Below are 25,748 nucleotides of genomic sequence, written 5' to 3'. Positions count from 1 at the left end.
GCTTCTCAAACAGTTCTTTCCTCAGGTTTTTTTCAGCCACCCTGCCCCAAGCGAGTTTTATCTGCCTCCTGCAAATTTTGCTGGGTCACACACAACCCTTGTGAACAGACCGGTCTGAACGCTGTGATGTGATCTCCAAGCAGCCAAGAATAAATGGAATCTTAGTATTCTCTCGCCGGAGAGAGGTAATATTTCATGAGATTTCACACAACAGCCTTGTTCAGGGCAGAAATGATGACGAGCTGGTGCAGAACAACAAGCCTACAGCTCCATCTGGTGAGCCAACGAGCCAGCGACCTTGGCAGAATTAAAAAAAAAAAGCCAACAAGAAGAAAACCCCCACACATAATTGATTTCCATGATTTATTTGCAGAACAGAAGAAATGAATTAATTCTCACGAACAAATCCTTAGAAGATACCTCCCAGGCCTGTTCTATTTTCAGTTTTATTCATTGGCAAAGCCCAGCAAGTAATTTTAGAAGAAACTTCTGTGCTATACTGAGATTCCATTAGATACTGCCTGTGTGCTAAAAACATGATAGTAAACCAGCAAAGCTAATTTAAAACAAGAAGGGGAAAAAAATCCTGCTTCTAGTTCTAACATCACAGATCTAATTAGTTCTGGACAACAGAAGACAGCTCAATGAAAACATTTAAATGATAAAAACAAAGATTGCAAATACCCTTTCTGATGTTCTCCTTTGTTCAGCAGGAGGAAGATCTATTTGACACAAATTTGTTTTTCAACTCAGAGAGCATTAGTGTTCTTACACACAGTGCTTTTCATCTCCAAGGCCTTTTACGAAGATTTAATTAATTCTCACATCACCAAGAGAGGTAAGTCAGCCATACTCATGTTGTAAAAGAACATGCCCAATACTAACACAGGCTCAACAACCGAAAATGGAATTACAATACAACATACTGTGGCTAATAGTCCTGCATTTGAATGCTATTAATTCTAAGTTTGAAATAACTTCATGACATGCTCACTTTTCAGCAGTGACATATTGCAACGTTCTCTCACAAAGTATTTTCTGGCAGTACCTACGGTTCAGAGTAGCATGCTAGGTACAACGCTTGTCCACGTCGTAGTCGCAGCTGCAGGACCCAGGGATGAAGCAAGCGCTTAGAAAATGTGATTTTTGCTTTGAATCTAAATTTTTAGTTACAAACTTATCTCCTGTGCTTATGCAATGGCTGAGAAATATTTAGTTCAGCATGAGTAGATGGTGTACTTAGTTTTACACGTAGCATCAGTTTCTCTGTCTGGCCTTTCGTCTTTGTTCCTTGCTATGAAATGCTAACAGCTTCTCACCTCCACTCTTCCCCTCCCCTCCAACTTCACTAATTCTACTGGATTTGACAGGGTAGGTATCTTTGTTCTATAATAGATGTGCATTTTAGAGACCCCATCCCTTCTGCAGAGTGTTTTCTACACTGAATGTACCACACTATTCAGGATAAACGTATTAATGTAAATGCACATCACACTAGCCATAACCAAGATGTCTGAACTCCAAAAATGTAGCATTGCTATTTGCAAGAAATAGTTGTTTTAAAGAATACCTTTCCCCATTAGAAAGCTCGTAAGGTGCATCTCACAGCAGGTGTGCAGTGATTTCAGATGAATAAAAAGGTGTATTTCTTCCAGTACTTTCTCAATTTCATATTACATGGAAAGAAAGCTCTCGTTCCTGGTTTTATACAATCTTTCCTTCTACAATCAGAAAGAGAAATTTCGAAGTATAGAGCATATCATTACGGATTAGAGGCGTACAAGCTCTTCTTGGCCAGCTAAAACAGGCAGAGGAATTTACAACGTTACTGTACTTAAACAGCAAGATAAGACTGAAAGGGGAAGGGTGTGATCCATTAAGGGAGCACTGGTCTGACATTCAAACTATTTTTAGCCTCCTCTAAAAGCACAGCTAGAAATGGTTTCATTACTCAGTCACCTATCGGTAACTCAAAATAGGATATACCGTCTCAGAGCGCAAGTCTGAAGATCAGTTTCTAGCATGGTCTTATTTTTTCCTCTCCACCCTCATATTACAAAATGTTTGTTAAATCAGTTTCGTTATACCGAGAGAAATGGGCCGGAGTACCCCTGAGGTTACCACTAGAAGTGAGCAGTGTCCTGCGAACTAAAAGAACATCTTGAATATAAGAACAAATTCCTGTATGTCTTGATTTGTCGGTATTTCTGACAAAACCAAAAACATCACCATAAGGTCAACACACTCAATTTCAATAAACCATTCTGGTTTTAATATTAGTCTTCTTACAATCTATGGAAGAGTAACAAAAATCTAATCCCTAAGTTTCTTAGCTCTTTAATGGACTGGAATTTTTGACTTCTAAGTAACAGGTCAAAGGTATTGTGCATGCACATAAATTCCATTATTTTGGTTTTTTCTCGTAGTGCAGATAGGTGTTGCGAATAGATGGTGTGAGATGAGATAGAAAAAAAGATCTATGCTTATAGTAAAAATTTTTAAGGTATGATTTATAAATAAGGTTGCAGCATGAAAAAGTAAATATAGCAGAAAAGATAAGGCCAGTATTCCTATTCCCCAAGCTCCACAACATGAAATCAGTAACCAGGATTTTTGAAGAAGCAATTAATTTAATACTGATATAATAGGAGAAAGGAAACAGGAGTGTAATTAACCAATGAGCTTGACTTCTACTCATTATTACTGGAACCATCCTGATTCAAAGCAAACCCTAAATACTGACTGACTGGAGGGAGGTGAAAGGAAACCCTGTGCAGAATGTCCCCCAGTTGTCCCTTCGAAGGACACAAAGGAGAAAAGGCTACTTGATGTGGCAGTTCCCATCCTGTGCAAGGAAACAGAAACAAGCCGTCTTCAACCTGGATAATAACCTCCGACTCTCATGTCAATAAAATTATCCAGCTACACAGAACTACACACATGCACACACACACACACAACCCCAACTAGAAGTACAACAGCGTACGTCCTTTGTGATTTTCGATTAGTGAACTGAATATAAACACACAGATCTGGGCTTACGTGTGTTACTAGTAAAACATTGTTTCTGTTCAAAGTAGTGTTAAGATTTTCAATCCAGAACCACATTAAAGCACAGATAAAAAGGGAATACGTACATCTCAGATTCTGTTAGTTTTGCCAACAATTCTGAGTCTGCCGGGGGAGATCCTCTGTGTTAATATAGTGCTGTAATTTACAGGTACAGATCTACACATTAAACCAGGCATACTCGCAACGTTGCAATGACTCTTTTCATCCGTATGTCAAACAGAATCAAGACATCCTTTATTTTAATAGAAAGGAAATGTTTCCCATTCAGCGTGGCACGTAACAATGCTTATTTCTATTTAATGGTACCATGCAAGCACTCCAAGAAATCAAGAGTGTAACTCTGCAAACTGCTTTATAAGCACATCTGTGTTGCCCTACTGGAAGTAATCTGCATATGTGCTCACTCCGTTGTCAACGAACAGCGATGGCAAAGAAGAGAGAGAGATGCTGTAATTCAGTACAAGCCTCAGGAGCCATTATATTCCGATAATTAGGACTTCATCATACATCCAGTACAAGCACTCCTAAATACAGACATTATTTCTTCCTTGCTCAAGTTTTTTCCTCGACATTTGCTCTTTGCATTTTTTTCTAGCATGATTTCAAAGCAAAAATAAAAGAGCGCTTAATATCAGACTATTTCATGTCAATCGCAACAGCAAGAGGTACAAATATTCTTGGAAATAGTGTGCATCGGGACTGGGCTCGGAATGGCTTTACTACCACACACTGGGTATTGCATAAATCCACATTGAACACAACACTGCATACACTTCATTTTACAAGCGAGTGCAACTGTGCGTTTCTTACACATGCTCCTCCATTCCTTGAAGCTCCTACACTCAAACTTTAGGCACCTGTGTGCATGAAAACAAAACTTTAGAAAATACAGTACTTAATTAAGAGTGAGTGAAGAGCGTGTTGGGGCTCAGAAAACAGTGCTCTGGTGGGATACAAGACAAGGCTTAAATGAATCACACTCCATGTCAACGCAAACCACATACGCTACAGAGTCTGCAGGGGGCTCTGAAATACATGTGAAGACAGCTGGTACCACTGGAGTTACCCCTCTAAAAACACCTCTTTACTGCACCAGCTCCGACCAGTGACACCGTTTTGTGCCATCCTGAAAGACAGACCCAGCATTCGAGAAAGATACTTTCACTAGACAACAGCAGGAATTCCGTCTCCCTCACATTATGTGACTTTAGCTTGGCGGTTGGGGTTTGGGAATCTAAAGCACCGAAGACATCCTCTGATGGTTCGAGAAACTTCAGAAAATACTACGGTGCTCTGTTCTAGGGCTTCAGTTTGCCTTCCTTTAGTAACTGCTCATTGAGCTGGCAAAGCTGCCTTAGAAAGCCATCATTGGGGCCAATCTCTCGCTTCTGCCGGACGGTGCTCAGTGCAGTTTTGACATCCATATTCTGGCGAAGCATGAGGTAGGCGATGACCAGTGTAGGAGAACGGCTGTAGCCCTCACGGCAATGCACAAACACTTGTCCTGCAGGGAAGACAGGTCATCGTTTGGGTTATACTGGAATATACGTTTGAAAAGCAACATGAAATAGCTAGGATATAAAGCTTAATAATGTTAGTCCTTGAACAGCGCGAGAACTGTAAATTCGGAATGCTAAAGCAGACCCATAGAACTTGGAAGAAAGGTGTCATCACTCTGTCATCAAGGATAATGCAGAAAAAATATCAAACATCCACACTAAAACATATTTGCTACTATATTACAAAGCAATATAAAAATTTTCCATTAGATATCTAACATCCACACTAAAACATATTTGCTACTATATTACAAAGCAATATAAAACTTTTCTATTACATATCTAACATCCACACTAAAACATATTTGCTACTATATTACAAAGAATCAAACTGTGTCTGTTTACTACACTTCTCCAACCTTTTGTGGTTTAGAATAAGCCTTGCCCCTAGAGATGACCAGTACCAAAGGGCACAAATGCAGCAAAAAGGCTGGATGTCTTTTGAAGAGATGCAACATACGACAAGCAGCATATTTCTCCGTCTTCAGTGTATTTTAATCTTTGCCACGCTTGAGGGGAGAAGGTAGAAAAAAAACCGGGAGTGAAGTTGAACCCAGGAAGAAGGGAGGCGGGGTGTGGGGAAGGCGTTTTAAGATTTGCTTTTATTTCTCATTACCCTACTCTGGTTTGATTGGTAATAAATTAATTTCCTCAAGTCGAGCCTCTTTTGCCCATGATGGCAAGTGGTGAGTGATCTCCCTGTCCTCATCCTGACCCACCAGCCATTCATTGTATTTTTCTCCCCCTGTCCAGCTGAAGAGGGGGATCAATAGAGCAGTTTGGTAGGCACCTGGTGCCCAGCCGAGGTTAACCCACCACATGGGTAACCCTGTAGGTAGGAATCCAACAACAACTAAAGCAGGCCACTGCTCCCTTCCAGAAATCTAACTTGATTTTACAGCTTCTCAGCTGCTTCCTCTTTGACCTGCTTTTCCAGACACAAAAATTTTCCCCTTCACAAATGCAGTGGGAGATACTCTCCAGGGTAATTTTTTTTTCTGAGACAAGAGAACAGATGAACCATACACACCCATTTTCATCATAACCACAACTTGCTTTGAACCACAGCAACAGAAAGCCTGTACATTTGCCTTGAGCCGCGGAGGCTTCTCGGCTCAAGGCAGATATCTCAGCAGCAGCAAGTTAAAACCGCTAAAACAACTCATTCTCACAATTTCTTGAGAGCTTGTAGCCATAAATCAGCGAGATTATTGATCATACATGTGCAAGACAATTCACTTCCTTTCTGCGTATTATCAGAAGCAAAAGGGTTTTTCTAGCCTTCCTCCGTGAAAGGCAGCGTCTTAAAGGCTGCCTTCCAGACCAGCCTCCCACAGCTTCATGCAACTAAACACTAAAATGAAATTGAAGGAAAATACTACTGCATCCCTCCTCCCTACCCTTACCCTATACCTCAGTGTCAAAAAAACCCCTATCAAATTGCAGTAGCAAGTTCATTTTAAACCTGGCTCCAGCACCAACCAGCCACAAAGTTCCTCTTTGTTTGCCACGGGAAGAAAACAGCGGTAGGCACAGCAGACAGCTACTGAGACTGAAAGAATCAGCGAATAGAACCGCTCCTGTACATCCAGATTGACTGCAACTGTTTTAGATCAAACTGAGTAGGGACAGTCATGCCACAGCGGGCACTGCTAAACTCTTCTTCCCTACTGCAACCTGTTTCAGTGAGTCACACTGCTAACTGGGAGAGTAGCATTTCAATTTTTTAGAATTTTTCATACTCCCCCAAACCAGAGGTAAAATTTCTTTCCATCTGTCAAAAGCACGTTACAGTTCTAGCACCCTTTTTGCCCATTGCAGAGAAAGAAATTCTAGAATTGTGGTTCGTTCCTCCTTTTACATGTTCAGTCATGAAGCGAGAAAGAAATTAAGCATGTGTAGAAATAACGGGTATGCTGAAATAGTCAGACAACAACAAACACCATCTGACCCACTGCACTATGTCCTAGGATTTCTGCTCTGAGGAAACACACTGCAGAGAAATGTAGCAATCAACAACACTGCAAATATCTCCAGCCTTCTGCAATCCTAGGGAATAAAGAGGTAACCATCACGTAAAATAATTTAACTACTTAATGTAATAAAAATTGTAAGGCCATAGTCTTTATCCTTACTGCACATGTGGAAAAAAAAAACCATACAGCAGGTTGTGCGAGTACTCTTCAGCAGAGCATTACTTGTATCGCTTGTGCCTTTAATTTATAATTTCTAGTGTCCTGAAAAAATGTTTAGATACTGAATTATTTTTTTTTAATGTGATTTACTACTTCTAAGGAAAAATTAAGAACACATCTTCCCAGAAAGGCACTGTTATACGATGCAGCAGCTGTTTCGCTTTTCAAAGTCACCCCTAAAGTGACAGACTTCCATTTGCCATGTACTGGAGACCTACGTGTTTAGACAGAGGATTAAGACATCTTGAATTCCTGACTTTGTTGTTCAGCTGATAACCTGAGCAAAGAACCATTTGAAACAGTGAAGCGAATTGCTAAGAAACATACACAGTGCACAGAAAACACGGTAGAAAGACATTTCAGTTTGCCTTACCATCCTTCTGGGAAAGTGCTTTCTCAATAAAATCAGCTGCCTCCTCAAAATAGCGGCTGAGGTTAAATTCTTGTGTATCGTTAGCTTTAATGCCATGGTATCTGATGCCTGTGCCTTCATAGAACTCTGCATTAGTGTTCACGTGCATGAATGACTTTCCCTCTGCTGCATTCAGAACATGGGTTATTCCCAGACGCTGCAGCCTCATAATGTTCTTGGCTATGAACCTGTATGACAAGAAGTGTCAAGAAAACAATTAGAACTTGAATCATCTCAGTATTTATGATGTCCCCAGAAGGTATTGATAATCAAAACTTTTCTTTTTCTATGAATAGATGCGTAATATACTGTGCCCAGAAGTGAATTAGCTACAGACTATAAATTCACAGAAATATTTAGAGCCACGGTCACTACTTGTACGTGAGAGAACGCTACTTTCTTTGGCTGACCACTGAGCAGAGCACACACGAAACTTAATCTGTCAGACCCTACTACAGCACAACATTGTAACTCTTTGGGAACATAAAATTCTGGCCAAAGTAAGAAAATAATGGAGATAAGAGAAAGCCCAGGACAGTACATAAGATAATTTAAAACCCAGTTATAATAAGCCTGTACTGTCAGGCCCTCGACATTTCAGGGGGCAATTTTAACCACTGTGGCCACAGGAAGATAGAAACTAATTATGAGTAAATGTTCCTGCATCTTCAAAGGTCTCATCCGGAGACTCCTATGAGGTGCAGTGCTTTGTCCCTGTGCTATTCAACGTCTTTGAAGTCATGGAAAGACCTGGCAAGGCTAGCCAAAAGCCAGCAACGTAGCGATATAGTTCAGTCTTCACCACCCAGTGTTTTTATCACAGGTATTATAATTTTTAGTGTCTTAGTTGAAATTGATATCTGAATGGAAAAGAATCCAGATGAATTATGTTTGAGATACTTAAGTGCTTAAGAAAGCATTCAGTACTTTTTGGTCAGCTAAGCCCTTCTCAACTCCTCCATTCTATCAAATAATCGTAGCAAAACCACCTGCTTCCTCCTTTAAGTGGCTAAAAGAGCACCCTACCCTATTAGTGAGCCACTGAGCAGGACGATACATAATAATCGTGCCTTTCAGGCTCCATGATGGCTATGAATTAGCTCCAGTAATAATGCCATAAGCTCCGATAAAAGCTCCAGGTTGTACAACAGCAAAATCTGCTGCGTAACGCAACTGGTCATGCACCAGTCCCTACTTGTGCACTGGAACGCAATCCATTGTAAGATGAGATAACCATTAAATAATATGAGGAGACCGCCGACTCCCTTTTGTTGTAAAACCACTACTTATCATTCTGAGCCTGATCGTTTCTGTATGTCAGTCCCGATACTTGCCTCACTTTCCCAGGAAGAAGAAAACCCAGAATGTTTTTGTCACAGCGTGGTGTCCTAGAAAAATCTGAGCCCACTGGTCAACACTAGCAGAACGTTGACAGAAGGCTTTAGTTGAAAGGTAATTCAGTTCCTGCACACCTTGTGAAAAGAGGTAGCCTAAACAGGCATAAAACCCTTTATCGTTTTTAAAGGCAGCTTTCACTATGTGTCCAACTTGGTGTGGAAACAGAAATCTTTTAGAAAATCTTCCTATGGTTGAAGTCATAAATTGCAAATACAAGGAGTCTTAATATTAAACTGACCCCCAAATAAGCATCTGTGCTGTATCTTCTTGGACAAGTTGTTAAGAGATGGCAATGCACCTAAGGGTTTTGGCAAGACACTCAGCTATTCTAAAAAGTTAAAACAAACACCCCAAATTAGTTGGTTTATATCTACATCACAGATCTAGATGAATCTCTGAGTGCATTCACTCACAATTTTCACATCATTCATGGCTATATGACCATCAAGAGTGTTCCTTTTCTCCTAATGACTGTTCACCCCTTAAACTGTAGCGTAAGCAGATGAATCCTTATGCACGAGCGAGACTTCTACATTTTCTGCTGTCTGTGCCAAACTACTATGGCAATGACCCAAATATTTGTATTACCCAAACAAAATGTTGACAGATTTTCCATCTGGAAGGACATCAGCTGTGCCAGGGGACAAGTATCGGTGCCTGGGGAATTCTGCTTGCAACACAAAAGTAAATCCTACAATGCAAGGCCAAAACAAAAAAATGTTAATTCCGCTATGAGTTCCTATGCTTAGTGGGGCAAGTATATGGTTTAAATAATAGTACATAGATCAGTATATATGTGATAGTGGTCAGGATCAATAGGAACCCATGTCCTGGGATCATGGTTGAATCTGGTAACACAGACAGGCTCCCGTGGAGGCAAACTCATTCCCAGTGAATGATTTTTGCAGATTTTATAGGTTATTTTCTTACACAGCTAGAGGCGAAGAAGAAAGTACTTGTATGCCATTTTTTTTCTCCCTTTCCAAACAGTCCTTGGATCTCTCCCATCCTTATCATTTAATCCAGCTGCCTTCATTCTCGCTCCTCCAAAGAGCAGAGAGATGATAACATCAGCTTCTGTTTCCTCAAGAAAAACGGCAGAATCCTGTCTGTTCTCGATATGGAGGGTTGAGAGTTCCTCATCCTGTAACACCAGTAAGAAGTGTTTCTTTTGAAGACAGATGAACAATTTTACCAGCCACAAAACACAGGGCTTAAGAGACACCATGCATCAGCAATTAAGGGTACACGAGGCTACAAAGTATTGCTATATGGGATTATCAGCAAATAAACCAAGTCCTTAATGGTAAAAAAAGCCAGCACATCGACATATTTTAATTGCCAAAATTGTTTCCTCACCACTTCTTCCCTTATAGTCACCAGATTTAACATTAATTCTGGGAGAATGCTTTTCATACTCCTTACAACACACCTGCACTTCTACAAATTAAGAACAAAGACTTGCTTCATGGGCGACCCACACACATTAAAGCAGACAGAAAACTCAGATTGGGCATTGGTGCATCTGATAAAGATGCATTTTGTCCAGCTGTCCTGGTCACTAACTATGACGTTACACTGAAACACATCTTGACTCATACAGAAATAGAAAATTATTTGTACTTCCAGCGTATTCTGAATTCTTTTTTTTGTTACTGCTTGGAAAATATATAACCATGCTAGTCTGTCATCTAGATAATAATCCTTGTCTTGGTAATATTACATTTTTACTCTTCGCAAATTTTTTGTCTGATCTTCTTGAGATTAGAACTGTCTACTGTAATATGCAAACCCATTATTTTCAAAATATTTTATCATTTTACCTCTGCATTTTCATTAATTATGACTTTCATGTATTGCCTGGAAGATCTAGTACTTCGGCTCTGCCTGTAACTTGAAGTCATTTGACAGATAAATTGTTATTCTACACTGTGACCCAATTTAATATCATCCACCTGAATGTCTCTGCACTGTCATTTTTATCTAAAGACGAGTTACTACTGTTAAGGAGAGGCAGCAGCACCCCTACGCAAAATATTCTAAAAGGTTTCAAACAGAAGTTTTGGGATCTCACTCGGGCGTTTTAATTTTTTCCTGCGAGTTCCTGTTCAAATTTTATTCCACGTATTGGGATTCCAATCCCTCTGTGTTAAAACTCTACAGATGTGGCTGCTCTGGGAATTCTTATTGTTATAAAATCTCTGCCGCTGTGGCCCTATATTGCAGAAAGTTTTGATCCATCAAGTCACAGCAGAGATCTGAATGCCAGATCAAATGACTGTGTGACTGCTCTCCTGCTGTACTGCCTTCCCGGATTTCCCTGCAGCCCAGCGCAAAGTGCTTCCGACGATTCCTCAGAGATTCAGTAACGGGATTTGTGCAAGAAAAGCCAAACCCGAGATAGGAGGCAAGCGCCAACCAGATGCACTGCACCAAGACAGCTTCAAGTACAAGATGTATTCCGAGCTCTGCGCGGATGCTAGAGCAGCCCAAGACAGGGTAATGAACTGCAAACACGGCCCCCGAACAAAGCTACGGCTTAGTTCTTGCACACAGTAGTAAAAGCTTTATGATGCTTTGCACGCTGTCGGACTCACAAACGCACACGGTTTGAGATACTGAGTGCAAAGCAGGTTCACTTCCCCAGCAGTTCGTAGGAGAAGGGAGTCAAGTTAGGAAAACAGATCCCTCTTCAGCCTTATCTTTACACAAGGAAAGTACAAAAGAGGGACACGTAGCTGGAAACGGCGTGAAAACATATCTGCACAGCTCCAAATCCTTGCAGAATGACAACTAATATAGCAAATGCTACTTACAATGCCATATACCACAACTCCACTTGAAACAAAAAAAAAAATCCTCTTGAGATTCGGTGTTATTCCCAGTTTGAGCTTGTCAAAGTTCACCCTGCAGTGACTGAACTTCAACAGACACTCACCCATTCAACTAGACCTCAGCATTTTTTTAACTCTCTGTGGATGCTTCAAAGATATTATTGCCTCCTAAGTCTTGACAAATTAAGCAGGTTGTCCGTTCCCCCTGTGAAAGAGCTTTTTCAGACCACTGTTACTTCTTACCTCTAGCTGTCCTCCACAATTTTTCAGCATCCTTTAAAAAACACCGATAGCTGTCTGTTAGCCCAACTAACAGTTGAACTGTTCTTTATGCTACAAACTGCACTGGTGCTCCAGATCTTTTCAGTTGTCAATTAGTATATAAAAAGCCCTTCTCAGTGGTAAAGCTTTCCACTAGACAGACACTTTCTATCCTGCATCTTACGCATGCCTGCTCCTAGACAACCTTGCACCTGCACGTATTGAAGTTCGTCTTGCTTAATTAAAATTAGTTACTGAACAATGAAAACTACTCTACCCTGTAGCAGCCTACCACCTTCAAAGTTATTTTTTTACTATTTAGCCTGCAAATCCTCGCAGGCTATGACTTTATTTCTTCCAGGCAACTGTTAAAAACATGAAGGAGATGATTGCCAGGTTGGCCATTGAGATAATTCTGGTCCTGTTCCCAGCCCTGCTGCATCAACTGGCAGCAACAAACAGCGTTGGGTTTGGCTTAGGAGAAAGTTAACGAAAACCTGTGGGTTTGACTTAAATTTCCTGAGGCCTTACAAGCTCCCAGTAGGAACAGTGACCCAGTACGCTCCACACGTACCAAAAAGCCCCCCCGTTTCACAGAGGTGAGGTGGCTGGAGATGGGAAGGGGATCAGCGGGATGTGACAGGCGGGGAACAGGTAAACCCCGGCCTCGCAGCCCGGAGGCAGCAGGGCAGCGCTGAGGAGAGGAGCGCAGGGCCCGGGTCGGAGCGCTGAAACGTTCGTGGCCCCGGCCAGGCCCCGCCGAGCCCGGCTGCCCCCGCAGGTGGTGAGCGGGGTGCGGGCCCGAGGAGCCTGCCCGCAGCCTGCCCGGGGAGCGGGGAGCACCGGGGGCGAGGCCCAGCTGACGTTCGTTCCTCAGCGACTCCATCAGCGTTAACCCCGTTCCCGCTCTGTTCTACCCTGGGCTGGGGGCTCCAGCGGGGTAGCGAGCGCTGCCGCAGCCGGCTCCCCCGCGCCCCGCCCCGCCAGGCGGCAGCTGGAGCCCGGCGCCCGGGCCTGGCAGCCACAGGCCTCGGGGCTGAGCCCGCCCCGCCCGGGACGCCGGGGCCGCGCAGTCCGGGACAGGCCCCACAGGCCCGGGACAGGCCCCGCGGGGCCCCGGGCCCCTCCGCCTCCAGCTGCGCCCCCCCCGGCCCCGACGCCCCCCGACGCCCCGCGGCCCTCCCCGGCCCGGCCCACCCCCGCCCCGCAGCCCCCGCCGGCCCCCCGCGGCCCACCCCCGCCCCCGTGCAGCCCCCCGGCGGCGCACTCACGCGTTCCCCACGTGGATGCGCGGCACCACCTCGTTGCTGTGCGCGCTGGGCAGGCTGTAGCAGCCGCTCCCGTTAGCCAGGAGGTCGTTCAGCTCCTCCACCGAGATGCGGTAGTCGGACATGGCCGGGGCCCCGCCGCTCCGCGCCGGCCTGGCACAGGGGCCCCTCGGCGCCGCGGCTCGGGCCCGGCCCGCCCCGCCCCGCCGGGCACCGGCCGCCGCCCGATGGGCGGAGCCGCCTCAGCTGCCTCTGCCAGCGGCGCCCGGCGGGCCCGGGCCGTGGCGGCGTGAGGGGAGCGCGGAGCTGCCGCCGGCCCCGCCGCCATGGAGGCTGCGGGCCTCACGCTGAAGCTGCTGCTGATCGGGGACAGCGCTGTGGGGAAGTCCAGGTGGGGGCGGGGCGCTGGGCTCGGCTCGGTTCGGCTGGGCTGGGCTCGGCTCGGTTCGGTTCGGCTGGGCTGGGCTGGGCTCGGCTCGGTTCGGTTCGGCTGGGTTCGGTTCGTTTCGGCTGGGCTCGGCTCGGTTCGGTTCGGCTGGGCTGGGCTCGGCTCAGCTCGGGGTTTCTTTCCCCGCAGCCTCCTGCTGAGCTTCACAGACGGCGCGTTTGAGCCGTGCCTGAAGCCCACCGTCGGTGAGCCCGCAGCCCCCCCGGCCCCCAGCGGGGGCCTCCCTGGTTCTCTCTGGGTCCTGTTGGCAGCCGGGGAGGGGGATCGGGGGCCGGGACCCGGGAGGGGGATCGGGGGCCGGGGACCGATGAGGGGGGACGGGGGGCCTGGGAGGGGGACCAGGGACCGTGGGCCGGGGAGGAGGATCAGGGGCCGGGGAGGGGGATTGGGGATCGGGGATCGGGGACCAGGGAGGGGGACCTGGGCCGGGGACCAGGGACTGGGGCCGGAGCGGCCAGGACTGGTCTCTTCCTGCTGACCACCTTCCCTCCTCCTCACCTCTCAGGTGTTGATTTTAGAGCGAAGAAGATGGTGGTGGACGGCCACGTGGTGCAGCTGGCGATATGGGTAGGTTCTGCTCCGACAGATGGGGACAAGTCTGGTTCTCGACAGGTGTGAAACCTCCCAAGAGCTTGGTTCTGTGCCTGGCTGTCCCCTTCCCCCGCTGTCCCCTTCCCTTGCTGTCCCCCACCTCTCAGAGCCCTCCCTCCACCTCTGCTGAGCTCGTGGTGCTGGGCTGGAGCCTCCCTTCAATTCTAGCAGAGATTGTGTCTGCTCTTCCCTGCGCCTACACAAGCTGGGGTCTCCAGGCCCTCTGGGGCACGTTGGGCTTGCTGAGCTGTGGCCCCAGTGGCCCAGAGGTGCTGACAGGACAGGCAGCACTGGGGCACAGCTGGCTGGGGAGCAGTGATGCTCTGCTCGTGGTCCGGGGCGATGCTCTGCTCTGCTCGTGGTCCGGGGCGATGCTCTGCTCTGCTCGTGCTCCGGGGCGATGCTCTGCTCTGCTCGTGCTCCGGGGCGATGCTCTGCTCTGCTCGTGCTCCGGGGTGATGCTCAGGCTCTGGGAGATGCTCTGCTCTGCTCCGGGGTGATGCTCTGCCTGACAGCTCTGGGTCTGTGCCGCACCAGAAACACTCCAGCTGATTGGTTTTGGTTAAAAGCATCAAAAAATGATGCTTGGTGCAGAACAATTTAAAGGTTGGTTCAGATTTACTGGGAGACTTGACCGTTTCTCCTGAACTTTCTGATCATGTGTTTCCAGCACTTGCAAACTGGGAAATTGGATAGCAGCTGTGTGATCAGGATTATTTATAATATTAAAGCACAACATGTATTCTCCTAAATGGAAGGAAAGAACCCTACAAGGGAGAGACTTTCATTGCGTGGTCACAGGTATTTGAGAAAGAACACGTCATTACTAATTAATTGGGACTGTTTGAAAGGGAGCACAAATGTACCTCGGGCTGATAATAAAAAAGTAATATAAATGCCAAACCTCAAATTATTTTCTTGTTTTCGTTCACACTTTTGGAGCAAGAAGACCATCACACTCGCTCTAGCCAGTGACGTGTTGCCTGTGTTCTGAACGCACCGGACACGAAGCAGAAGCTTTGCTGAGAGTAACCACGATTTCTTTGCCCTAATAATCGCGCAGGGGTGTGTCTCCTGGCCTCGCTTTTGATTTCCCAGCAAGAGCTTGCACAAGTTGCGTAGCTGGAAAAGGCACTTTTGCAGCAGTCTGTAACAGCGTTAAGGAGAAACTGCTAATTATTCAACGATGGTGAATAAAAACTAATGTGCGTGCTGTGCATCAAGGTAAAAAAAGAGGCTTTGGCTTTAGTGTGTGTGTGGGCATAGATGCCCAAGAGTGCCGTCTCCTTAGTAACAATGAACTGAATTAAGTAAATATATTGCCAATTTTTGTTTCTTTTTTTAACAAAGAAGAAATAAATCACACTATAGCTGTTAGTGTGTCTATTCCAATCTGCACATCAACTGAAATGATTTTTTGGGGGTAAAAATCCTATTGGTGTAATCCTTTTGCCTCCTTATTGTTTGTTTTGAGGGTTTTTGAATTTCATGATGCACTTAGGAGCTATTGTGAAGATTCATGAGAGGAAGTGTGACATGCTGCAGCAATAATTGAACGAGACTACTGATTTTAAAATTTCTTACCTGCTTAGAGTTTTAGTAATCTTGTAGTAGTTCTTTCTAACTGGATTCTCCTTTCCCTCCGTAGAGGGGCAAAGGGAGGTTTTTTGGAACCACTGTGTCTCCTTTCCTGCAGTGTCTCTCACTGGAAAACAAGTTATTCCTCACCTCGTTCAGCTCAGCTGATTGTTAATTAGTTAAGTCTAGCTGCTTGGCTTGCAGCAGGAGCCTTTTTTTGTTTCTCTTGAGTCCCACTGACTTTCTTGTTGTCTTGCTGATGTTACAGTTGTCTGTGCTTATTGCTTTAACCTTCAGTGAAGTCCTCTCCATGCTTTTCTACCCCTCCTTACCTGTTTTCTGTTGCTGCTATTTTTTGACTGCTTCCCCTCATTCTGTTGGCTTATGGTTTCACATGTCCTTATCGGTCAGGAAAATTTTAACTTTATCTTGTGTAGTTCAAAATACATTTTTTGTTCTAAATATATTTGATGTTATGTGTGTGTTTTGGTTGGTTGTTTTGTTTTTTTTTCCCCTCTGTAGGACACGGCAGGACAGGAGCGCTTTAGAACACTGACTCCCAGTTATTACCGAGGAGCTCAAGGGGTTGTTTTAGGTAGGAGGTGTATGAAAGGAAAACATGATAACAAAAAGAGTGGTCTTTATTACTACCGAAATGTGCCTGCCTTCATGAAAGGAGGTTGTCTGAGGGAATCAGAGGAATGGTTACAGTTTTTACAACAGTACTGCATCATTACTTCAAACACTGAGTAGGTAAAACCACAAGCAGGAACTAATGCTTCTTCAAAATACTTTAAATGAAAGATACGAGTATGTTGCCCTGCAAGCTGTTGAGTGGATGAATTATTAGCTTTGTAGTTACTATTTTGAGTTTTTGGTATTAAGGCAAATTAGGGTTTGTGTTGTCTTCCCCCCCACCCCCAATGTTTTTACTCTTTTTTTTTTTTTTTTTTTTTTTTTCTCCCCTCCCAGGAACTATTGATGTGAATACTGTAAGACATGCGGTTTGTAGCACAAGTAGTCAATGGCTCGTCACTTTCCCTGTGACACCACCAATTAGAAAAAGAAGGGATTCTTAGGGTTTGTGAAGGTTGAGCACCTTCCTGAACAAAATCATTTTTCTGGCTGTGATGCAGCTTTTTAAACCTTAGTGATGAAGTGAATGGAGTTAGGAAGTTATCAGTGACCAAAATTCACTTTATTAAATGAGGTGACAAAATAGGTATTTTAAAATATTGTGTGGCCTACATTGGAACTTGTAGTAGGTGTTAAGATTTGAACTGGTAAGCGTGATTTCCAGTTGCAGAGGCACTCGTGTTCTGTAATCCTGGGTGACTTTGGGTGAGCACAGCCAACGTGTTCAGCGCTGGGACGAGGATATGCATCAACATGCACCTTTCTGTAATTCCCTAATAATGCCTTCTTTGGGGGGCAGTAGTTAGCTAGTAGGGTCTAAGTTCTGCTGTAACAAAGTAAACCTTGTTTAAGAGTCCACAGCCCTTAAGCCTCTTTTCCTCTGTTACCAGTGTACGATGTTACAAGGAAAGACACTTTCACAGGACTCGAGGGCTGGCTGAATGAGCTGGAAATGTATGCCACGAAAAGCAACGCTGTCAAGATGTTAGTTGGCAATAAAACTGATAAGGTCAGTTTAGAAATGCATCCTCTTAGGCTCTTCCACAGATGATTCAGTCTTGACAGAGCATAAATGTGAGCTAAGTGCCGAAAGTAACGCATCTCTTGTGTGAGGAGGTGATTTGCTCTGGAAGTAACCTAGGTTGGGCAGACTCCACTTACTACCTCACTTTAGAAGCAGATCTTGTTCAAGATTTGAATGGAAACTCCCCTAGAGAGCCACAATTGAGAGAAATCCTCTTACGATAGTGAGAGATTCTGACTAAAACGGTTCTACCGCGAAGTTAACTGCCGTGCAACTTCTGCTTGCTTTTTGGCCGGAGTGTGTTTTGGATGGGTGGTGGGGAAGGAGAGGTCAGCTCTTCGGATGGCTGTAGAGTTTGCATCTCTGGGGGGGTGAGGTGCACTGCTTGATGTATGATTCTGGGGTGTTTTGACAGATCTTGGATGCCTGTTGCATAGTGAGATGTTCCGCTTTTGCTTTACTAGAAGAGGTTTCCAGCGTGGCTATCCTGAACTAGGTTCTCTCTGCCCCCTTCCAAATCCGTGATCCGACCACTGAAACCTCCTTTCTGGCATGGATCTTGCTCCTAGTTGTTTCAGAAGATAGCAACGTGTTCATTTCCTACCAATTTGATGTTGCTCCCCTTCAGTTTGACCCCATAACAGCCTGCCTAGCAGTAATCTAAAGTGGGAAAATCCACTTGCTTGTTACTACACGGTTTTATAGACTTGCTTTTCAGCAAAACTTCACTTTTGCAGTGACACTTTTCCAGGGGCTTCGTAAGAGTGGCAAGTGTGGCTTATTGGAGTCGTGTTCTTTGTTCGTCTCTACAGCCTGATCGTGAAGTGGAGAGAAGAGAAGGCCTCCAGTTCGCTAGGAAACGCTCGTTGCTTTTTATAGGTATGTTACTCCATGCCAAAAACTTGTGTATTCACATGTTTATTTTGGTATCACTAAGCGTGAATGGAGTGTACAAATGTATTTCAGGTTGATAAGTTGATTTACTATTTAGGACCTAATTAAGGGGTTTTTTTGCTGCATTAGTTCCTATGCGTGGATGTAGGTTTTAACTTTTTTCAGAGGTGGTCTGCACCGACTGCAATTGGAAGTGCTTTTGTCTGAAAGAGATTTACTTCCTATACAGTGTAGGCAGAAGTTTTATATTCCCTTGAAACTAGCAGGATTTTTTAATTCAGAGCCCAGAAGATTGGAATTTTTCTTTCTCATCACTGATGTCAGCAAGGACCTTGCGTAATCCCTCTTTGGTTTCTGTTGCAGCTACATAAAAGACAATATTCTTAGACCAACAATAAAATGTTCAATGCAGAGATATAAAGATGGGGAACAAATTGTTTGGTTTGGTTTTTTTTAAAGTAGCTTTTAAGTGAAGCTCCTTGAAAAGATTTTCAGAAGGAACTGGAACAAACATGTAGGGGAAAACATGTAATTCCCTCTGCATTCTTTGTTCCCCACCTTAGTTAAGGAATAATTATCCTGTAGATTTATTATCACAACTTGAGAAGAATTTCTGTTTCTCCATTATGGAGAGAATGGGGAGCTGTGGAATTTTTTTAGGTGGAAAAATGAGGTGCTTCAGACTGGGATACATGTCTTTGTCATATTCAACTTACGTGTGTGTTCAGGGAGCATGGAGAGGAGGTTCACTGGCTGAAAAAATTTTATCTTCTCTCTGGTCCCAAAAGAACTTCTTACAAAGTGGAATACTCCTTGCAAGTAAGATAAAATACCTTTTTCCCCCCCATCCTCGTCCACCAGAGACTAGTGCCAAGACACAGGACGGAGTGCAACATGCCTTTGAGGAGCTAGTCATAAAGATCCTGCAGACACCAGGTCTTTGGGATAAGAGAGCAGAGAAGCGAGGAGTCCGGCTGATGGAAGCTTCGGCGCAGCAGGATAAAAGCTCCTGTGGTGCATACTGTCCGCTTGCTTAAATCCACAGGTGGCTGTTCTGTCTGAATGGAGTGCGTGCTTTTTTTAAAGAAAAAAAAAAAAAAAAAAAAAGAAGGGGAGGTCCAAACACCAGTCTGTGCCTTGTTTGACCCACCGCCAGCCGTGTCGATCCAAACCCCTAACTGTTTAGCAAAATGTAATTTTGGTTCATTAACAAAATACAATTTCTCTGCTCGTGCACAGCTGCTATCTCCCGATGTTTTTCTGGTAACCGCCAGATTATGCAGTATTAAATCATAGTGCTTTCCTAAAGTATTGTGCTTTTGGTGTAAGGCGTTCAGCATGGACTTTTTCTGCAATTCCTGCCTTAGAATAAAATAATGTATTACTCCATTTCGGAATATTACAGAAAATCTCTTCCCCAGAATGGCAGGGGAGTCTTTGGGGCGGCTAAACTGTAGAGAACAGTCAGGAGTCACCCTGAGCAGTCACATTGTTTCCCTATTTCAGATGGTTTTAAGCTGTCAAAATTGCTGCGGGTTGCCAAATAATAGGTGGAGATGCCACTTCAATTTTTAGATATTCCGCAGAAAAGCCCCCGCTGTGTCTGCAGGACACCGTGGGTTACCCTCGCTGCTCTCCAGTACTTTGTACCAAAGATCAGTGGGGAAATGGGAATCGTTTGGGGCTGCTTTACGTCGTGGGTCCTCTTTACAGTTCCCAGGGCTCTCTGCAAACCCATGCTCCTGCCTTCAGTCAGCAACTGCAGGGCGAAAACTAAGTTTAACATAGAATATGCTGGTGTTTCCAATAACAGTCTGTCTGTTGCCAATCCCATGATGAAGTTCTGTCGGATAAATGGCTTTTTTTTTTTTTTTTTTTATTATCTCCACCTCTCCCTCGTTACACGCGCTGCCTTTTCTTGAAAACAAACCGAGTCGTGGAAGGTGTTAGCCATCTGATCCGATCGCAGTGGCAGTGCCTCTAGAAGATCGCCTGCGATGCTGCGAAAGTGTCCAGTTTGGGGACAATATTAAAAGCATTTAAAATGTAAACAAGTGGTAAATTCAAAGACACTTTCATACAGGACACTGTCAAGTCGGAACAGAAAAATTGCCCTTTTTTTTAAGATGATCCTTTGTTTTTTGATGGCTTTTTGATGAGTGATTGCTCTCCAGTTAATTTATGTTCATGGGAGTGCCATTCCTGAGTACCAGCAGTGATATATCACGAGTGCTACCACAACACAAGCTGAGGACAAGGTGTATCAACTTCAACCTCACTCCGCAGCTAAAGTGGTCCCCTGTGAAGTTGCTCTTTGTGGAGCCGTTTTCCAAAAGCGTGCCTGTATCATTGTTGCTAAAGTGAGTAGAAATAGCTGTTACAGGTTTCTGCATCACCTTGAAGCAGATGGAAGCGGCTGCATAGTTGGAAGATCGCTCCTGTGTGTTTCCCTCTGCTGAAATAAGTCTGGGGGAGATGTCAGATCTCACAGGAGGTTTTTCATGTCTTTAGCAGTGGAAACATCTGCTTACAGGCAGCCGAAGGACTGCTGCTTATGCTTTCCCCTTGGTTTCAGTCTGGATGATGTCCCTCTGGAATATTTATTCCTATCAGCTTATGTGAGAGAGTAGAAGAGGAGTAGTTTCTGTCGGGGTGCCCGACAGCAGCAGGATAGGCACACGGTAAACAGATCACAGGTGGCGTGGTTTGTTTGAACTACTGTCCATCGGAAAAACGCGAACCTGTCAACTTGGGATTGTCTGGAATCCCCAAATACAACTGTGAATGGAGGCTGGACCCAAGAAAAGACTTGGAAGCCAAGTTCAGAGGATGGGAGGCTGTGACAACTGTAACAAAGCCCTAAAACCAGGTGGGAAGGCCAGGAAGGAGACATCACAGGATGGATGGCTTGTGATCATCAGGTCATGCAGTGGTCCTGGTGCATTCTCCGCTGTCTGTGGTTTGTTTGGGTTTTTTTATGGCGACGGGCATGACTTTTGTACAAGGACCCTGTCACCAAGGTAGTAGCTTCATCCCAACACTTCCTGGGAAGGGACTGGAGAGGTGGCCATTCTGTTGCTGTTCTGTTGAATGTGGACAAAACTGCTTTGCCGATCTGTGCTGCCTTTACAAGGTCTTTATTTTTAAGACTGGCCTATTTTTTTATACATAACTAAACAGCTGGCAGCCTTTTAGAAAGTAACACCATCTTCCTTTGCGTCACGCTTCAGTTTGCTGCACGTGCAATCCTACTGCATGAATGCTTCCTCTGTTGTAGTTGAGGAAAAAAAAAACAGAATCAAAATCCACCTTGATTAATTTGCAAATTTTTGTAGTTGTTGTTCATCGTTCATCAAAAAGCCATCAACAACAATTTTCGAATGAAGCGGGCTAAATGAATCAGTCTTTCGTTCAGTTTTGGATATAGTCAGGTCTGAAAGGAGCAATGTAAATACACATTCTTACTAGAAACTACAAGAAATGTGTCTACAGTTCCAGATTTGCAAAATGAAATGTAAAATTGTAAAAATGTTTAGGTTTGAGTGAACTCTTCCTCTTATGGAATGCTTATATGCAGTGAAAAAGGTATCTGGTTGCCTAACTTTGCCTTTCTAACCTGAAATATCAAGGAAAATAAACTGTATGACAAATTTGACTGGCGGCGTCACTGGAAATTATCATAGATACTGGTGCTGCGTCATCAGAAGCTGGTCTGTGACATGGTGAAAGTCCCGTGAACATGCACAAATAGCTCTGGCAGGGATGGGCACTGGGCAGTATTTAGCCTATGCTGTCACAGCTGCAAGTTGTGAGCAAAGAGCTGTTGAAGATTGAGAAAATTTTAGAAAAATCGAGGTGGTGGTGACTATTTACTTCGCAAGAACAAGTTAGAACTTGGTCCCTGTTTCCAAAACTATCGCACCCCCACGCTTAAGTCAAGAATTTGGGGTTGGGTTATTTTTAACACCAAGATGGTATCTTTATTTAAACTATAAACTGAAGACAAGAGGAATGGGAGCTGCTGTCGGCGTGAAGCAGGTTTAAAGGTTCTGTTGGGAAATTCTAGTCCTTATTGCTGTTGGGTTTAAACTGCAGCGAGTTCATAGCTCAGTAAACGGACTTGTTGAATTACTGTATTTTGAAATTAATTTGACTTCCCACGAAGCTTGAGCTAGAATAGATGAAGGAAGGTTTTGAGCCAGGTTTGTGCTTTTGGAAAGAGAAAAACCCTTGAACAACATTGCAGTTCAGTTACTGTGAGTCAAGGTGCACAATATGCCTGGTGTGGTGTATAAATGGGAAAAAAATGACCGAGCAGCAGTTCGGTGGGTCTGACACAAAAAGCAAAAGCTCTTTCAGGGTTTGCTGGGGGATACTGGCAGAAGAAAAGCTGGGCAAAGGGATTTGAGGCTGAATAATTTCACACGACTTGTTTTCACTTCAGGCTTCCTGCTAGTCATTGGAATATTCCAAAATAATAGACAGCAACCTTGTTTTAAGTGAATTCTGACCCTTAGATAGTATCTTACCTAGTTTTCTTTAGATTTGTATCCCCTAAACACATTTATGTCTTGCAGACTATAAAAACCTGCGCTATAGATCTACGGTGAGATCAGTCTGCCCACTTGATATTGTCATAAAAAAACTTTGTTTTAAATGCTGTTACTTAGGTTTTAAAACATTACACTCAGGTTTTCCATAGGATGAAGGTACATCTGTCACAACATTCCCGTGGCACTATGTCTGTCTCTTAAACCAAGTTACTTTTGGTGGCTGTGCTGGGACAAGACTGCAGGGCGTTAGTGGCAGAGCTGCTGGCCCACTACGCGGAGGAGTCCTCGTGCACCCACCGAGATCACCATTCCGGCAGCAAATCTGTCCTGCCAAGCCCGATACCTGGCTGTGGAAATGGGAACCTTCATGTCTACATGGAGGACAGTACCTGAAAGGTGCCGGGGTACACATCTCTGGAGAAGATAAATCCAGGTGACTGTCCTACACCATTTTTTTGGGCTAGAGTTAATGTAGATTCAGTGACACTGGTATAAAAGAAATGTATTTTTAATAGGCAGTGGTGTTAGTTTTGCTAAACGCAGCGGGACAAGAATAACATCATACTGTTCAGATGCAAGGAACCAGACTGGTACACCAGAGGGTCTTGTTAAAGGGCACAGCACAGCAGAACAATCAGACCTCAGCACAAGCAATGGAAAACAGGAACTAGTTTCAGCTAACATGCACCTGTACAACAGTCAATTTTTTTTCCCAAATAATAACAAAGCTTCCAGAACCATCCCTCTGCATTTTCTTCTTAACCCCCATCTAAATATCCTGTATATATTTCAGGAGACTTGAACATACAAAGTCCTCTAACAGTTAAGATTTCTTCTTCAGGACTCAATGTAGCCAATTAAGATGTTCTGGAAGCCTCTGCCCAACTTGGAACAAAGGTAGTGATAAATGCTGGAAGGATGATGACTTGGACCTGTAGCTCAGCCTACTTCAGCCTCCTCCTTTTGGTGCTCTTTTTGGAGCTGCTACGTTGGTGTCAAGGTGGTGTCCCATCAGGTGGCATTTGCAAAGATGTCTAGTAGAAAAAAAGCTTCTTAAAAGTCCTATTTTAAGTTTATGCATTTATTTTCATAGAGATTAAAAAATTTCTCTGGCTTACGAGCCAGCTCGTCATGCAGGTGTGTCCACAGGTTGTTTAACATTTGTCCTATGTCAGGAGGAAGAGACTGGGAAAGTGGGCACAAGCTCTGGCTGAGCAGACTTAATACCTGCAACCAGACAACTTGGAGGCATTGGAAAACGTGGGACGGAACGTAAAAGAAACCCAACCCATCTCTCAAGCACTAAAATATCTACCACATACAACTGGCCTAGTTTTAGTGCCTAATTGGAAAGGATTTGCAACGCATGATCCTGAGCAAAGGGAAACACGTTTTGCTGGCCTGACAGCCAGTTGAGCTTTTGAGTCACTGAGATGGTAGAAGCACCCTCCCCAGGCCATCCCTCCCACCTAGCTGAAGTAGCTTCTTCTGTGAGCATACTGGTTCCTGAAAAGTACCGTAAGATGCCTTAACTAGCCACAGAATTCGTGGTCAAAAGATGAAAATTCCAGCTGGTTAGTGTTCCAGTACTACTTAAACGTTTTGGAAGCCTGGGCACCCTCTGTGAACCTTTACTGTACAAAATGCACTATTTACAGCCTAAAAGTCACCCCAGCGTTTTACTGATCTCTTTAGTCTGAGTATTCACTTTTAAATGACAACTGCTATCCAAGATTTTGATTCAGGAAGGCAGTGCCAGCTTCTGACTTTGTTTAGTTTTTCTCACACAGTCTTTATGTATGACCTTCTAGATAGACCAGCAGCTTTGACGTGACTTTGACTTACTTCCCTTTTCTAATCCATATATTTACAAGACATTTTTACACAATCTTTCCCTTAAACAGCTTATAACAAGCTACGACCTAACCCAGCTGACTGGCACCCAAAAGGAATCGTTGTTTAGTTTCTCTAACACAGTTTTCAGCTGATTACACGCACTCTGGAGATCTTCTTTCACCAGTACAGTGTCAATTAAATGGCCATACTGCTCTTCAATGAATGCTGCTGAATTAATAATTTCCTGCTGTTCTTCATCCTGCTGATCAACACGAGAAGACGGTATGAAATTTACAGCGTGTCTTTTTAATTACTAGCATTTTAAAGCGTATGAGCACAGTAAGTCATTACTTTGAAAGGAAATTAAACAAGAGTTGCTACTGTTAGAAAAGGGTATGTAAGACATTACAACCGAGATCAAGGAGCGGTATGCTACTGCTGGAATTTGGTAGGCTGTTTCAAAAATGCAAGAGGTGATACAAGGAGGGGGGAAAAAACAGGTTGCAGGAGGGACATAAGATGGTGACACTGCATTTTATGAAGTTAAGAGTCGCTGTCTAACTTAACACCTGAAAATCATCCTCCTCAGCATTTGCAAAAGAATGCTGGACCCACTGCCTTCAAGTTCAATAATTTTAAGGGCTTATGTGAAAACTTAAGAAATGAATTAAGTTCTGTTACGTCTAAATTGAAGTTCAGGTTACCTAAAATAATGACCTTGTGCACTCTCAGTATTTCTGCCACACTTACATGTGACCCATCTGCAGCTGGTCTAGGTTTGGTCCTTGTGAGACATCCACATGCTGCATTTAGTGGGTACATGGTTAACAGCCTGGGTGGGTGTCACTCTGAAGGTATCAGGAGTAGGTGGCCACCCTTACCATTTGATGGGGCTGCTCATCAAAACGTGAAATGATTTATTAGTTTTATCCAAGTTCCGTAGCAGCTTCCCTTGCTGCAGCCTTGAATGACGTGTGCTGATCCCCACGGAAGGCACGCACTTTGCTTCGTGTTACTTACACATTCAAGTTTTCAGGGAGTCAAAAATCTCATTAGAAGTCCCAGCTGAAAGGCTACATACGCACAGGACCCGCTCAGTGCCCTGCTCTTGACTTTCACTGTGATGGAAGAGAAGCTCTTCCACATCACAGAAATGCTAGCCCAAATACTCCTATCATGTCTAAAACCA

General features: G+C 44.2%; 3 protein-coding genes across 14 annotated transcripts in view; 1 reads left to right on the top strand and 2 right to left on the bottom strand.

The window, feature by feature from the left end:
• Window positions 1–349: 349 nt before the first annotated feature.
• Window positions 350–13,272, bottom strand: DUSP3 (dual specificity phosphatase 3). Its single transcript, XM_055697636.1, has 3 exons — window positions 13,003–13,272; window positions 7,200–7,426; window positions 350–4,576 (listed from the first exon to the last, which is right to left on the bottom strand). The coding sequence occupies exons 1-3, from the start codon at window positions 13,122–13,124 to the stop codon at window positions 4,371–4,373; spliced, it is 555 nt and encodes a 184-aa protein (XP_055553611.1). The 5' UTR covers window positions 13,125–13,272; the 3' UTR covers window positions 350–4,370.
• Window positions 13,255–23,427, top strand: LOC102046540 (ras-related protein Rab-18-B-like). Its single transcript, XM_055697634.1, has 7 exons — window positions 13,255–13,390; window positions 13,577–13,632; window positions 13,953–14,014; window positions 16,139–16,211; window positions 17,143–17,261; window positions 18,089–18,155; window positions 19,032–23,427. Exons 1-7 carry the CDS (start codon window positions 13,326–13,328, stop codon window positions 19,205–19,207), a joined length of 618 nt encoding a protein of 205 aa, XP_055553609.1. The 5' UTR covers window positions 13,255–13,325; the 3' UTR covers window positions 19,208–23,427.
• The window catches only part of MPP3 (MAGUK p55 scaffold protein 3), a 24,455-nt gene continuing 21,922 nt past the window's right edge, over window positions 23,216–25,748 (bottom strand). For 8 of the 12 annotated variants that reach the window (XM_055697628.1, XM_055697626.1, XM_055697633.1 and 5 more), the window contains one exon: window positions 23,216–24,821. In XM_055697628.1, coding sequence (XP_055553603.1) covers window positions 24,639–24,821 — 183 coding nt within the window. In that variant the 3' untranslated portion in view covers window positions 23,216–24,638. The remainder of the gene's footprint in view (window positions 24,822–25,748) is intronic. The other 4 variants (XM_027805819.2, XM_055697630.1, XM_055697631.1 and 1 more) reach the window with 3 other exon arrangements.

This window comes from Falco cherrug, chromosome 20 (assembly GCF_023634085.1).
Source record: "Falco cherrug isolate bFalChe1 chromosome 20, bFalChe1.pri, whole genome shotgun sequence".
Taxonomy (NCBI): domain Eukaryota; kingdom Metazoa; phylum Chordata; class Aves; order Falconiformes; family Falconidae; genus Falco; species Falco cherrug.
Note: the sequence above shows the minus strand (reverse complement) of the source record. Positions and strands in the feature narration are given on the sequence as shown.